This window comes from Syzygium oleosum, unplaced genomic scaffold (assembly GCF_021117445.2).
Source record: "Syzygium oleosum isolate NSW1041296 unplaced genomic scaffold, Sole_v2.1 Sole_v2.31, whole genome shotgun sequence".
Lineage (NCBI taxonomy): Eukaryota > Viridiplantae > Streptophyta > Magnoliopsida > Myrtales > Myrtaceae > Syzygium > Syzygium oleosum.
In genome coordinates this window covers 699,648-714,152 of record NW_026607515.1, presented here as the reverse complement: position 1 = coordinate 714,152, position 14,505 = coordinate 699,648, and the positions used below count along the sequence as shown (strand labels likewise).

Below are 14,505 nucleotides of genomic sequence, written 5' to 3'. Positions count from 1 at the left end.
TTAGCTTATTTTTAAATTTTATTTAAATAAAATTAATATTAAAATAATGATTAAAAAAAGTCACGTCATTGCCACGTATGATATAAAAAATAATAAAAAAGCCACGTCAACATTTTCCGTTAGTCAAATTGAACGGTGTTAACTTTAGAATTCGATTGAATCAATTTGACAAGTTTTAGGATTCGATTGCACATTTTACAAGTTTTAGGACTCAATTGCAATTTGGTAACAAGTTTTAGGACTTCTAGTGAATATATCCCTTAATATAAAGAGCAATTAAGACCCATTGTCAAGCGATGTCGATACTCGCAAGAGCACTTGGTGGCTATTCGATTCCGAGACCAGTGCACAGATACAATGAATATGCAACCCGCATGAAGACAGGAAAGGACAAGACCGGCAAGCATATGAAGCACATTTTGCGGATGATCATCGTGATCTTTCCCCTCGACTATGTTCATTGTTTCGCTTTTGACTAGTTGCTAGCATGTTGTCACTTTCATGCAGAGGACAATAGTAACTAATGGCCAAATACTATCTTGCTTGCCATTGTATGTTGTGATGCTATATGATTAATAATTCTCTAGTAGCATTTTATACTGGATATCAAGTTCCTCTTTCTTGCTTATTGGCGTGTATCAACATATAAGGGTCGTGTCAAGTAGTGTCTTGAAACACCTTCTAAGGATGCTTTATAGTAAAAGATTCGGTTTTCAGATAATGGATCATACATATCACAAGAAAAGCCATTAGATTCGAAATTACCCCTTTTCGTATTTGATTTACTTGACGGTTGTCCTGAAAACAATCTCTATTGAAACTCTCTCATAAAAATCTTCATTTTTTAAATAATGTCGTTTGCCAGCGTGCACTGATTGATACGTAGATACTTATCTAATTCAAATCACGCGTACTATCCATTTGATATGGAATTTCAAAGAAAAAAAAATAAAAAGTTATAATATGTATGTATAAGTTATATATACATATATATATGTGTGTGTGTGTGTGTATACCTTCAAAGTCTCCCCTTTGGCTTGTCCGTTTATCCTGGATTAAAATTCCCAGCAGAAAAAAAAAAGCACTTTTGCTTTTGCTTAATTTTGTAAAGGAGAATAGATATTTTAAATCTCATAAAATTACTAAGAAAATTATAAACGACTCTACATGAGGTGCTTTTTTTTCGCAGAAAATAAATGATTTAGAAAATATTTTCCTAAAAATAATCGTTATATAAAATTGAACGAACATAAAAAAAAATTTCATCGTCCATGAAAATATTTACACATAAGTAGTGTCTCGAAGCACCTTCTAAGGATGCTTTATAGTAAAAGATTCGGTTTTCAAATCATGGATAATACATATCACAAGAAAAGCCATTAGATTCGAAATTACCACTTTTCGTATTTAATTTACTTAACGGTTGTCCTGAAAACAATCTCTATTGAAACTCTCTCATAAAAATCTTCATTTTTTTAAATAATGCCGTTTGCCAGCGTGCACTGATTGATATGTAGATACTTATCTAATCCAAATCATGTACTATCCATTTGAGTATGGAATTTCAAAGTATAAAATAAAAAGTTATATATATATATATATATATGTATGTACATACATACATATATACTGACAATTGGTGTAGATTGCATGGAGCGTTATTCACATGTTGTGACCATACAACTAATAATCTTGGCCATGTTCATCCATGTTTTTTTTTGGGGGAGTTAATACCAAAAAAAACTCCAAATTGGTATACAAGTGACAAATTTATCTCAAACTAATTTTTTGACCACCAAAAGTATAAGAACCATATTGAACAATTTAAAAGTTCAAGGAAGACATTGCATGTTAAGCTAAAGTTCAGGTGTAATGACCCGGTCCGACGAGGCAAGGAGTGATAGCCGGGGCCAGAGGGCCTAGATAAGGAGTGGCTCTTGGCAGGTTTCTAGGATGGCGAAGGGGGCAGAAATGAACCGAACTGTGTACCGAAGAGGGGGAGAGCGATCCTGAGATATATATGTGAAAACTATAATTAACTCACGGAGACGCCTTTTGACATATCGGCGAGCTTTACTTTGGAACTCCAAAGTTAAGCGAGCCCAGGCCATAGCACTATTAGGATGGGTGACCTCCTGGAAAAGCGTCTGCCTATACGCTAATTGACAAAACCGTGAGGCTCGATATGAGACGAGCCAAAGCGAATAATACCTCAAGTGAGTTAAATCCAGAGTGTCACAATATGGTATCGGAGCGGGACCCCCTCCAGTAGGTGTTTGGTTCGGGGACGAACCATACGGAAGCTGGTGGGCCTATAACGACCCGGTCCGACGAGGGCGGGAAGTGGTCGCCGGGGCTAGAGGGCCTGGACAAGGAGCAGCTCCTGGTAGGCTTCTAGAATGGCGAAGGGGGCAAAAATGAACCGAACTGTGCACCGAACAAGGAGAGAGCGATCCTGAGATATATATGTGAAAACTGGAATTAACTCACGGAGTCCCTTTTTGACATAACGACGAGCTTTGCTTTGGAACTCCAAAGTTAAGAGAGCCCAGACCAGAGCATTATTAGGATGGGTGACCTCTTGGGAAAGTGTCTGCCTGTACGCAAATGGACAAAACCGTGATACTCGGTATGGAACGGGTTAAAACGGACAATACCTCAAGTGAGTTAAATCCAGGGTGTCACATCAAGGACCACATTGAATAAATTAAAAGTTTGGGGATCACATTACACATTGGGTCAAAGTTTATGGATCATTTGGGTCATTTTCTCAAAAAAAGAAAGAGTTACGTCAATTATCCTCGAGTGCCTTGGCATGGGCTGAATTTAGTTTTCCTTTTCTTTTTGAAATTCCGATTGCGATCTATTTACCTACACATAAAATTGTAGGTAAATTCACATGTAGCTGAAAATTATGTAAACAAAAAAGAAAAATTATGCGAAACAAGCATACTCTTACATATCGGATATGACAATGATATGTATATTCGTGTTGGGTAAGATGGAGGTCCCTCTTTCGCGCGGGCTTATCGATAAGTACATATGATTTCTAGCAAAAAAGAAAGAAAGATAAGTGCATATGATGCTGATCGACAAAAAATATTCGTGGCAAAGGAATAAAAAAGGCAAGAAATGAGAAAATAATAAAAAATAATTAGCAGACGGGCATCGACCGTCGATTAATAATCCCTATTCGACTTGATTAGAATATTAGTTTTAGGTTTAGGAATTCCGAGTCGATTTTTCGTTCTAGGCAAAAGATTGAGAAGACGATTGCACGTTCGTACATAAAACAACACCATGACATCAACTTGATACGTTCGAGTTGATTATTAAAGGAAAAAAGAGAGATTACAATAGATTAGTATTTAGTAATTTAGCATGTGAGATTCCATCTTAATCACAAATCGACCTAACCATACATATATTACTTTATGAAGGTCATCCGATACATCATCGCATCAATAATAAAGCCTTTGACCTTCGTATTCGTTCGCCAAATCTTGTTCAGTTCCGTTTGAGAGTTCGATCATTCCTTTCGTGCCGAATTATTTAAGGGGTTTGTGTGATCATTCCTTACGCAAGCAGTTGAAGAACAAGTAAAAACCCCAATGGAGTGTACGCTAATAAGGGCTGCTAGACAACAATGATTTTGCGTGGTTATTTTATACACATGTTGTGCTTAACTGGCGTTGCACAGGTACGTTGTTGTCTTGTGTGAAGTAGACGTTTGGTGTTCTTCTCCAGATTATGACTTGCCTTAAGAGATCAGCCGTCGGCCGTAGACATGGCCACGGGCCGGTTTTGGCCCGGAACCGGCCCGTGGCCTACGGGCCCGGTTCCGGTTCCAAAAAAAAAAAAAACTACTGCTACAGGCTCGCTGCAACAATTCCTCCTCTCCAGAATCTTCCCCTCCTCCTCCGCCGCCGTAACCCATGGCCCACGCGCTCCCCCTACAAACCAGCAACATTGCCAACACCGTCGCCGCACCGGCGGCGGCGGCAGCGCACAAGGGCAAGACTGTGGAAGAGACCTACCAGAAGAAGTCCCAGCTCGAGCACATCCTCCTCCGCCCTGACACCTACATCGGGCTCCGTCGAGAAGCACACCCAGTCGCTGTGGATCTACGAGGGCGACGAGGTGGTCCGCCGCCCCGTCGCCTACGTCCCCGACCTCTACAAGATCTTCGACGAGATCCTCGTCAACGCCGCCGACAACAAGCAGCAGGAGCCTGCAGCCCCATGTTCCAACCCCACTCACGCCCACCTTCTCTAGTCCTCCTCCAAATCCCTCCTTCCCTCCTCTCCCCTGCGCCTCCTCCGGTCCTCCCCTTTTCTCCTCCGCCCGCCCCTCGTCTTCCCAGATCTGGACCTCGCCGCCGTTGCCCCCGCCCATGGCCGCAGCCCGCCGACGCCGACGCCCCTCCTCCTCCCCTCGCTACCCCCGTGCCTCCTCCCCTTTTCTCCTCCTCCCTCTCGAACCGAACCGGCCGGAACCGAACCGCCCGAACGCCTGAACCGAATCATAGTCATACATGGCCACGAACCGGAACCGGCGGTTCCTGAACCGTGGCCATGTCTAGTCGGCCGCTTTCCTAATCTCTGATTAATTAACTTGTCGATTTCATCTGCCATCACAACTCGATCTGGCTCTCTCTCTCTCTCTCTCTCTCTCTCTCTCTCTCTCTCTCTCTCTCTCTCTCTCTCTCTCTCTCTCTCTCTCTCTCTCTCTCTCTCTCTCTCTCTCTCTCTCTCTCTCTCTCTCTCCTTATTATGAAACTCGTATTCAATAATCTATTAATTTAATACATAATCATAGCCATGTACGTAGCTCTACGGTCTACGGTCTCCATTAATAGTAGATGCATTAACTTTTGATTGAAGATAAGAGCTACATGAAAAGAATTTGGGATCATTTGATTGGTCCGAAAGCGAGGATTTTCTTGATTGTCGCCCACAAAAATATGAACTTTTTTTTTGCTTGTGCGTGCTTCTCAACAGGAATAGTATAGTTGCTCGATCAATCCTCTGCATAATATGTAGATTTATTTGGGATAAGTGCATCGGAAGTCCTAAAACTTATCACGAAAGTGCAATTGAGTTCCGAAACTTTTAAAAAGCTCAATGAAATCCTAAAACTTATCACGAAAGTGTAATCGAATCCTAAAATTTTCAAAAAGTGCAATCAATGGAAAGGCTTGATTGGACTAATTTGATAAGTTTTAGGACTTGATTGCACTTTTTGAAAGTTTTAGGACTCAATTCCACTTTCGTAATAAGTTTTAGAACTTCTAATGCATTTCTCCTATTTATTTAATATAAATAAGTCTTGCATTGATAAATTTCGTTTGATTTCGCGGCCTTTGTCTGTGAGAACTAGAAAACCTTGTCTGGCCCAGGAAGTATATAGAGCCTAGAAGGAGTGGAACACAAACTACCATAATTATCATGGAATCATTTTTGGACCAGTTTGAAATTTTTCATAATAATGTTGGCTAGGTTGTCGTAAAGGGCCATGAAGTCGCCTCAGGTAGGTAGTCTTGGAGTTTTGCCTTTAATCCATGCCAAACTCGCTCTCCACGCAACTAAAATTAGGGTTGTCAAAGAATATTCGCCACATATTCAGGGAATCTCTACAAATGAGGGGGAAAGCGTTTCGATTCAAATATTGGGTTTTAGGCGTTTTTGATTGAGCAAATATCGGTACAATTGGTTAGATGCCGGCCGACATATGAGAGCTAGTAGCGGCTGTCGTCACTCTTATATTTGGTGCTTGGTGTAATTTTCAGTATGTAATACATGACGCTCGCATTAGCATATTTGAAAAGTTCGGATATTGCAACCTTTTTTGAAAAAATTCTTGCTCCGCCATTAGTTACCTAGAGTGAAGCGCATCATTCATTTTCTGCCGTTTGGTATTGAGAATATGTCTCGAGTTTGAGTAAATTTTCCACTTTGAGTTGATTTCTTAAAGGGGGTTTTCTACTCTGATATTGGATACAGTAGAGCAAACAAGAGGAGTATTAGGTTTTATCTGAGTTTTCTAAGTGAGTTCTTTGTAAAAGATTGTGAGATGACACTTGTAAGTTTGCTTTGGGTGTAATCTAGAGCTAGGAAACACTTGAGTAATTGAGCGATTGTAAAATTCTCTGAATTCATAGTGGATTACTTGCGACTGGCTCTTTCCGTGGAATATCTACCGACACTCTAACTGAATCACATAAATCTCAGGTGTTCGTTATCGTTCTTTGTTAATTTCTCTGGTAATTTCATTCTCTCTCCTTCAACTTTAATCGCAAGATCCATTAACTTCTGTGTGAAATTTTTCATAACAATTGGTATCGGAGCTAAGGTTAGGGTTTCTGGAGTTGATTTGGGGCTTTTATTTGTTTGATCACTCTTTGGATATTTTGATGCTGCAATTATGTCCAGAACGAAAGTAGAGAGTGAGAAGTTCAATGTGAGGAACAACTTTGGGTTGTACAACATTAAGATGCGTACCCTACTAACAACCTTAGGTTTGGCGAAGGCATCATATGGCAAGGATAAATGGCCAGAAACTATGAAAGAGGCCAATAAGATAGAGTTGATGGAGAAGGCGAAAAGCATAATCCTATTGATTTTATCGAATGAGGTATTTTTAAAGTGGCCGAAAAGAAGAATGCCGCACCATTGTGGGAAAAACTTCAAGTACTTTATCTAATGAAGGGTTTGAACAATCGCTTGTATTTGCTGAAAAGAATGGTTCAATCCCGGATAGTTGAAAGTACATTCATCAACCCATTTAGATGAGTTTAACAAACTCATGATGGACTTAAAGAACGTCAATGAGGCCTTGCCTAATGAAAAACAAAATATGATGTTGTTGGCGTTTCTACCGGATTCTTTTGAACACTTTACTAATACAGTGCTACAAGAGCACACTATGATTACATTGAAAAAGGTGAAGTCTGCTTTATTTTATGAGGAATGGCAAAAGAAGTTACGAAAGGATAACTTAGTGCAGGATATGGCGCAAGATTTGGTTATCTAGGGTAGAGATGCACGGTCTTGATATTAACCCAATTTTTAAACCATAGTGGAAAAGCCATATTGATTGTTATTAGCAGTAAATACTCTTTTTTTCGAAATGAAAATTATCTAACCATCGTTTTTACTTACTATTATAAATACTCAACCACCAAGAGGTTGAAAGCCCACATATTTCATAACACTAGAGAGTGTTTGTCACAAGAGAATCTAGCTTGCATAATATTTTCAGGTGATGGAATTTGAACTTTGCTTTTGGGTACAATATATAGTTAGAGAAATCAGTTCAGAGACTTTTTACTATGAATTTCTTCCACTTTTATGTCGCCTCACTTTCCTATGAAAAAATCGTAACTCTAGTTTCTTCTATCATATGGTCATATTTGTTAAAATAATAATATGGTGGCCACACTCTGCAAATGTCATTTTAGCTTCGTTTGTTCATTTCATACTGAATTAGAGTTCACATTACGAATAACCATGCGTATATGACACTGAATTGCTCCTGAATTTGAATTATTTTCCTTTTGGGATTATTAGGAATAATGCTGTATGTACAATGGTGATCAATTTCCTTACCATTTAAGCTTTTAAGGGAAAAAAATTCTTTTGTCCAACATAATGGTCTAAATTATGACACTCTGCGTCATATTTATTATTCGTGTTATTCTTGTTGTTCCGTAGGAATTCCCTATCAGATCGTCTAATTAACGTGCGAAGCCTGACTTAAAACTATGCGAGTAATTGCTCTTTAGGTACAATAACCTGCCAACAAAGGAAACAATGACGCTATCAAGGCATGCTCAACAGAGATTTAAGGCGTACTCTCACTCTCTAATGCAAAGCAGCAATCAAGTTAATATGATTAGATAGAAGGAGAAGTGAAAAAAGAGCAGCCTGTTTGAGAATCAAACTCTCTCTTGTACTCACTTTGGCAGTCTCCTGGGGCACAGGAGAGATCATCCTCGTGACTAATTTATCAGACATACACATTATCTTTTTAGTCCTTGAAGTTCCTGAAATTTTTTACCTACACGTTGCAGGATGCCTCTCTTCCGTGTATCCACTCAAACCCTTCTGAACTCAAAAGCTCAAAAGACACGCGAAGCTTTGAGTGCTCCCATGATTGATAATATATGTGACCACCCTTATGCACCGATTAGTCGATGAAAATGGCCAACTAAAGACTTGACGACGGCTGCTTCTTATTCTGCTTTCTGCTTTGAGATTTTACCTAGCAACGACAACTGGTATTTGGCAGATGCTCAGAGGCATCATCCGGTGCTATATAACATCGATCCGACATGTGTTGACGCCTTAATGATGGAATGGGGTCATACTTCTGAATCGTGAGACTCAGAACTCAATATGAAACTGGGAAATGCCAACGTTATATCCCTGCAAAAGGTGCAAAAGAAAGAGTTGTAGCATATCACTTTTGCAGAGTAATCCCATTGACAATGCGCAGCCCGACATGACCAGAGACATGTTTAGTAGACAGTTTCCGGGTTATCTTTTTTTTTTTTACAGGGGGTTTAAATTTTGAAGTAGAGAGGCTGTTCCTCGCATTGATGTGACCTATTAAGTTAATCTCGATCGGGTTTACGTACTTTAGGTATGGAAGAGTCATGTTTCTTATCAGAGAAGGATTCTTCAACACAAAGTCCGTCCACTCTTCCTGATCAATCCTTCCGTCATCTTTTGTGTCTGCTTCACTAAATGCCTGTCAATTGAACGACCAGTTTCAGAATGATTGAAGTACCGAGCCGATGATAGTGACACGTGAAAGTTGAGTACTGCACCTTATCCACGATCGTTTCCACAACATCCTCCGAGAGTGCCAAATCCGATTCATGAAGAAGTGCCAATACCATTTCCTTCAACTGTAAATTAAAACCACGACAAAAGAAATTAAGAACAATTTGAGCATATACATCGAGATGTCCATGCAACAGCAGAAAAAAGGAGATACCGTCCTCACCTCCTCTCGCTCAATATATCCAGTGTGCCTCAAGTCATACAACCTGTAAGCAACTGTGGAAAAGTCTCACGACTCAGATATCATTTAGCTACTCATGTGAACATTATGTTCCAGCATGAAAAAGTAAGTCAAATCGAATTTTAGTGAAAATTAAAAGAGGAAAAATTGCATAATGGGAACAAAAGAAAAAAGAAAAGGAGATACATCTGAATTTTTCTTACATGCAATCTTGTCTTCTATTGGTGCATTCGGGTGAAAGATGCCAAGTGATCTCACGAATTCACCAAACTCAATGACCCCATTTCCCTTCATATCGAACAAATCAAATATCTGCAATATATGATACGCATGGTTCATGTATCGGCAGGACAAAGAAAAGGCGTCACTCTAGTGAACGAGCAAAATGACAAAAAGTTGAGTGGCACTTTGTAAGATCAAAAATATTTGGCATCCCATGTCTTTTTATCTAAGTGGGACGATTAACTGTATTAGATTAAACAACATGAGTGAAAAGATCTCCATCGAATCGAAGTGAGCCTATGTTACATACCCTGTCGGCAAAAAGATTTCTCTGATTTCTGTTCCGGAAAAGTGCGAGCTGAAACTCTTCCTGCTCAAAATACAGCATAAACAGCAAGTTTAAGTAGCAGAAACAAGTGCCCAATTAACCTTATCAGTGTCTTGTCATCATGCAAGACCAGACTAGAAGAAGACAACCCAGCGAATGACAACTGATAGGCAAAAGTGAATAGATTTCATTCAAGTATCAAATGTGGGTTTGAAGCATACCTTGTGAATAAGCCCGTCGGCAATAATTGAACTGCTTAATTTCTTGAAGAGCACGTATAAGGCCTCGACTTCGCTTGCAGTAACTGCATTTAAGAAACATAAATGGTCAAAGTGATGAAGGCAGGTAGCATCACAGTTAATTTACCAGGACTTTATTGAAGAGCTTATAAATAATACTATCTCCATCAGTCCCTGATGAAGTAATTCTGAATGTACACAAAAGGAGCGTATGACAATGCTCTATTGGATGAACGAGCGCTCGAGAATAGACAGGTTAGAAATGAATTTGGGAAAAAAGTCCGGGTTACACTAAAGCTTCATGAGAACAATCTAAAGGGAAGTATATGCAGAAACTTAACATCTAAAGGATTGGCGCTTACAAGGTGTTGCAGCAGCAAGAACGCTAGGCTCTTCATATCCTGGTGTTTGCTCAGAATTCTTCGAAATAATGCAACCCATGACAATTACTTACCTTGTGCTTTTCCCAGATATATCTGCCAGGTAGAAACAAGGAAACTGTACAGCAACACCTGCCAATGCCAGTTCACAGGAGAATAAGACGCTGCAAAATGCTGATTCAGCTCAATTTGGAGATCGAAAGATTTTCTTTTACTGCTTAGACTTTCAGTGCACACAATCGCTCTTCTTAGACCAAAAAGAGATCGCGCCTACTGGCGCCATGGCTTTCATTGTCAACACTGTGAAACTAGAGTCAAGAACCTGCATGCCACACCAAATTCGAGAACGGAGGTTTTCCACTCTGGGTAGGCATAAATTGTACTACTCGGACTCCAACCCGGTGTCTGGTATGCTTAGTCATCTATGTTTTGTGATATCTGACACGTAGACTTGTTATGTGGATGTGCAAAATTTGAGTGCTAGAACTGGGTCATAGGAGAACATAGAATCAATATGCATTGTTGCTCTTGGTAAGCAGAATATAAGTAAAGGTTCAAAATTTTGTATGACATTGAATCATCATACCTCGAATTTCAGATAATCTTTCTTCGACCTCGTTATGGTGATTCTGACTGTAGCGGGTCTGCCATGAGACACAAACTTAGCAAATTTTGAGCTCAATATGAAGTTTCCCCATACCCGCACCCATACCCATTTCTTATCCTGTGTATATGGGTCGCTTTAATAGACGAGTCGGAGAAAGACTCTAGGGACACATAAAGATAAAAAAAAAAAAGAGAGAAAAGAAATTGTCAAAAGAGCATTGTTGCTTTGATTCGTTTGCTGATAAGTACTTGAGTGTTCGCTATCATGTATTCACCGTTGGTAGCAAACACCCGCATCAGTAAATCACCAAATTAAAGGTCAAGAGCACCTATCTGCCTAAAACATCTGGGTTAGAGAAACTATGAGTCTTTGAAGATGAGACATGAGTATCAGGTTTTTTTTTTTAAAGCAGAACCATGACCACAGAAACTGTGGAAGCTGGCAAAATAAGCTGTTTTCCTCAACACTATGGCCAAATAGAGTTAACCAAAAGCAAAGGAACCTTGATTTCAAAAGCGAGATATCCTTGATGCAGACAGTTTCAGGTCAATTTACTTGAGAAATGTACAAAAAGTACAACGCAAGTGGCTCAAGAATAATGTACAAAAACTGAAACATCAACATGGAACTGACCGTCTTAAAATATCAAGATTCCGACATATATATCCAGTAAAGAAAACTATTTGGGCCCCGAGGCTGAGAGAAGCAGCTATGCACAAAATGAGCACATAAGTGATTTCACAATCACAATTTTTACAAATAGTGTACTACAGACAAGAATATTCAAGAAATAGAAACTTCAAAACTCAGCCGAGGAATCAATATGAACCGTAAACTAAAAACTGTCTCGTGAGGTAGAAATTCATTCAAAGAAATCCCATCTTTTAGTTATCCATTAAACAGTCGACGAGGGATAAAAATATCCTTCAAACTGTTTTCTCAGTGGACCACAAACCCAATACGCAAAGGCAGATTTCTTGAGCTACTTCAGCAGATTTTTCGTTTCTTGAAAGGGCAGGTCAATTTAAAGGTATGACTTTTGGAGGCTTCCTGGTAACGATGAGAAAGACTGCTTACTCGAATCAAATTCCCAAGAAAAAGAATAAACTCTTATAAAACCTTTTTCTTAAACGAAAATGAAGGGTAACTTCACACCGTTATACTATCAAATTTATTTAATCATCCTTTCCATTTACGACCAGTTAAGCAAATAAAGATCAAGAAATTTACCCAAAGAGGGACCACAAGAGAATGAACAAGAGAAGGAACTTTGCCCTGCATTTGCATCGAGGAGACCCGATGAAAACATAAACAAGGTGCATGCAAGCTTTTGATTTGCATGCGAGCTTTTAAATCTTCCTGTTGTTTTTCTAAGGCAAAATCCAGAATCGATGGGAAATTGCAAGATTTTGCCGATGGTCTCTGCATTTTCTCAGAAAACCAAACAGAGCATTGGCAAAAGGAAGCAAGAAGAATCAGAGTAAGAAAACAGGGCAAGTCCTTCAAGCGGGTGGAAAACATCACAACCCCATCAAAGACTCAAAGCAGAGAGGCAGATAGAGAGAAAGAGAGAGAGAGAGAGAGTCGTGGACTAACCAGAAATCAGTGACGGAGGGAAGGAAGATACTTGGATTCTTGACAGATTCTTTCTCGCGCTCTGTTTTATCTACTGAATCAGGCGCTCTGCATTTGGCTTTGGAACTTCTCTGAGAACATAGAGCAGCTTTTCTTGTTTCTTGGGTCTCTCTCCCCCTCTGTCTTCCGTCACGAGAATCTGTTGAGCTTGCGACTCCGCTTTCCGACTGCCAAATTGGGGTGCGTTATTTGTGAATTCCCGGGGCGTGACGTCGATGAAGAGCTCAAAGTTCAAACCTCTCCTCTTCCTCCGCTTTGCCTTTGTCATGTGTGGACGACTTTATTGCGTGGTTTTCTGTGTTAAATCTGTTTGGACTTACTTGGGATCCCCTCTGTCAATAGTAATTTCACAAATCTCCTATAAAGGAATCTTAATTTATTGTTATATAAACCAAAATCTCTCTCTTTGAATTTATACGATCAATCTTCGTATTAGTCATTATTACTAACACCGTCAAATTGCTAATGTTGGGAGCATGTAGCAGAAACCTAATATCTTAACTTGGAAAATCGCCAAGAATGAGCTCAAGTCCAAGCACACTGGTTGATTCGTGGAACCCCTTGCCGAGGAAGAGACCTTCCCCGGTTTTTTGAAAACTTTCTGCATGTCCCTCCTCCCTTTCTTGATCGGCCAAGAGGGTAATTATAACCTCCATTAGGATGAGTTTGAATTAAAAGCAAGGATTATCTTATAGGAGTTTGATCGATTTCGGAAACGTCTAAAAAATTTGAAAGAGCTTCAATCATTATCGTTTACGCAAATTGAGCTGATCAAAACCCGTTTGAAATAGCGCATATAGGATAAAATATCATTCAAACGACCAGTCCCCTCCTTGTAGATAAAATATGGTTTGAAACGATTCAAAAGCAAATAGGAATAAAATTGAATGGATAACTATTGAATCGAGTAATCACTGGAGATCAAATCTCATCGATAAGGAATTGAGTGTGGAGTTTAAACCCCCCCTAAGGATATGACCGGCCATGGCTCTCGATTGCCCGCGCGATGATACTTGATAACATCGTGTTAAGATCATGTGACTTGCATGTCATGCATGACTTCAATAAAATGCGAACGTGAACTATGCTAATGGAATTTTTGTTTAGAGGTCGGGGTCGATCCCTAATTTTCTTATGTAATAAATGACTAAGGAAAATAGCCAAAATTTAAGTGTCAACAGTAAGTGATATAAGCGATCATTTTTATGAAAAATGTTTTTTAAATTATTCATTTTTCGCGAAACAAATGCACTCTTTAAGGAAAAAATTGAAGAAAACCTAGAGGGAAGAGAGGGAGAGAGAGAGACGAGGCAGCTGAATTTATTTAGTGCCATATCAACGCAAGATGTTCGTCATGTATCACGTCAATCATTTTGACAGTGTCGGTAACGGCTTACAAAAAAAATCAGATGACCAAATCTCACAATTAGTAAATTTAGAAGATTAAAGTTGTCCTTGACCCAAGACTCCGTCCATTTCACAGAAAATAACTTTCAGGAAAACGTTTTCCGGATTTTCCGCCGTTCTGTTCATGAAAAATAAACTAGTCAAAGAAAACATTTTTCGTCAATGGAAAAAACACCTTCAAAAGTGGGGAAAATATTTTCACTTTTCAAAAAGCGGAAAACATTTTCCATCCTCTTTCTTTTGCCTCTACACCAAGCACTTTCTTTCACCAAACACCTTTTCCTTTTTTTTAAATCGAGTTTTTAATTATTTTAATTATTTTCTTTTATTTTCTTTTGTTTCTTTTTCTTTTTACTTCTTCCTTGGCCGGTCGCGGGCGACCGACCAGAGGTGAGCTCAAGCCCCAAGCTTGCCCGACCAACCTTGGGCAAGCTTAGGCCTCGCCAGATTTGGCGAGCTGGGCGGGGCTCGAGGTCGCCAGAGCCTCGCTGACCTCTAGTGATCTCAAGCGGGGCGACCTCAAGCGGGGCTCGAGCTCACTTGTGGCCGGCTGAGGAAGAAGCAAAACGAAAAGGAAAGAAAGGAAAAAAATAGATGAGAAAAGAAAAGAAAAAGAAAAATAATTAAAAATTCAAATTTATTGATATTTTCTTCGAAAAA

The 14,505-nt window shown here is 39.5% G+C and overlaps 1 protein-coding gene across 3 annotated transcripts; it reads right to left on the bottom strand.

The window, feature by feature from the left end:
- Window positions 1-7,805: 7,805 nt before the first annotated feature.
- On the bottom strand, window positions 7,806-12,749 carry LOC115686145 (calcineurin B-like protein 4). 3 transcript variants are annotated; one of them, XM_056304283.1, is made up of 10 exons: window positions 12,400-12,749; window positions 10,783-10,963; window positions 10,179-10,328; window positions 9,799-9,881; window positions 9,560-9,619; window positions 9,231-9,339; window positions 9,010-9,062; window positions 8,831-8,911; window positions 8,639-8,751; window positions 7,806-8,426 (listed from the first exon to the last, which is right to left on the bottom strand). In XM_056304283.1, exons 3-10 carry the CDS (start codon window positions 10,255-10,257, stop codon window positions 8,363-8,365), a joined length of 642 nt encoding a protein of 213 aa, XP_056160258.1. In that variant the 5' UTR covers window positions 10,258-10,328; window positions 10,783-10,963; window positions 12,400-12,749; the 3' UTR covers window positions 7,806-8,362. The 3 variants fall into 3 exon arrangements, with proteins under 3 accessions (XP_056160258.1, XP_056160257.1, XP_030467206.2); XM_056304282.1 differs by having other exon boundaries at window positions 10,783-10,840; XM_030611346.2 differs by lacking the exon at window positions 10,783-10,963.
- Window positions 12,750-14,505: the final 1,756 nt, after the last annotated feature.

Excerpts from the sequence above, each read along its gene's own strand:
- LOC115686145 (XM_056304283.1), bottom strand. The coding sequence starts at position 10,257 with ATGGGTTGCATTATTTCGAAGAATTCTGAGCAAACACCAGGATATGAA. Across the intron at positions 9,063-9,230 it reads AATAGAAGACAAGATTGCAT|TTGCTTACAGGTTGTATGAC; the intron begins GTAAGAAAAATT and ends ACTTTTCCACAG. Across the intron at positions 8,752-8,830 it reads TGGAAACGATCGTGGATAAG|GCATTTAGTGAAGCAGACAC; the intron begins GTGCAGTACTCA and ends TTCAATTGACAG.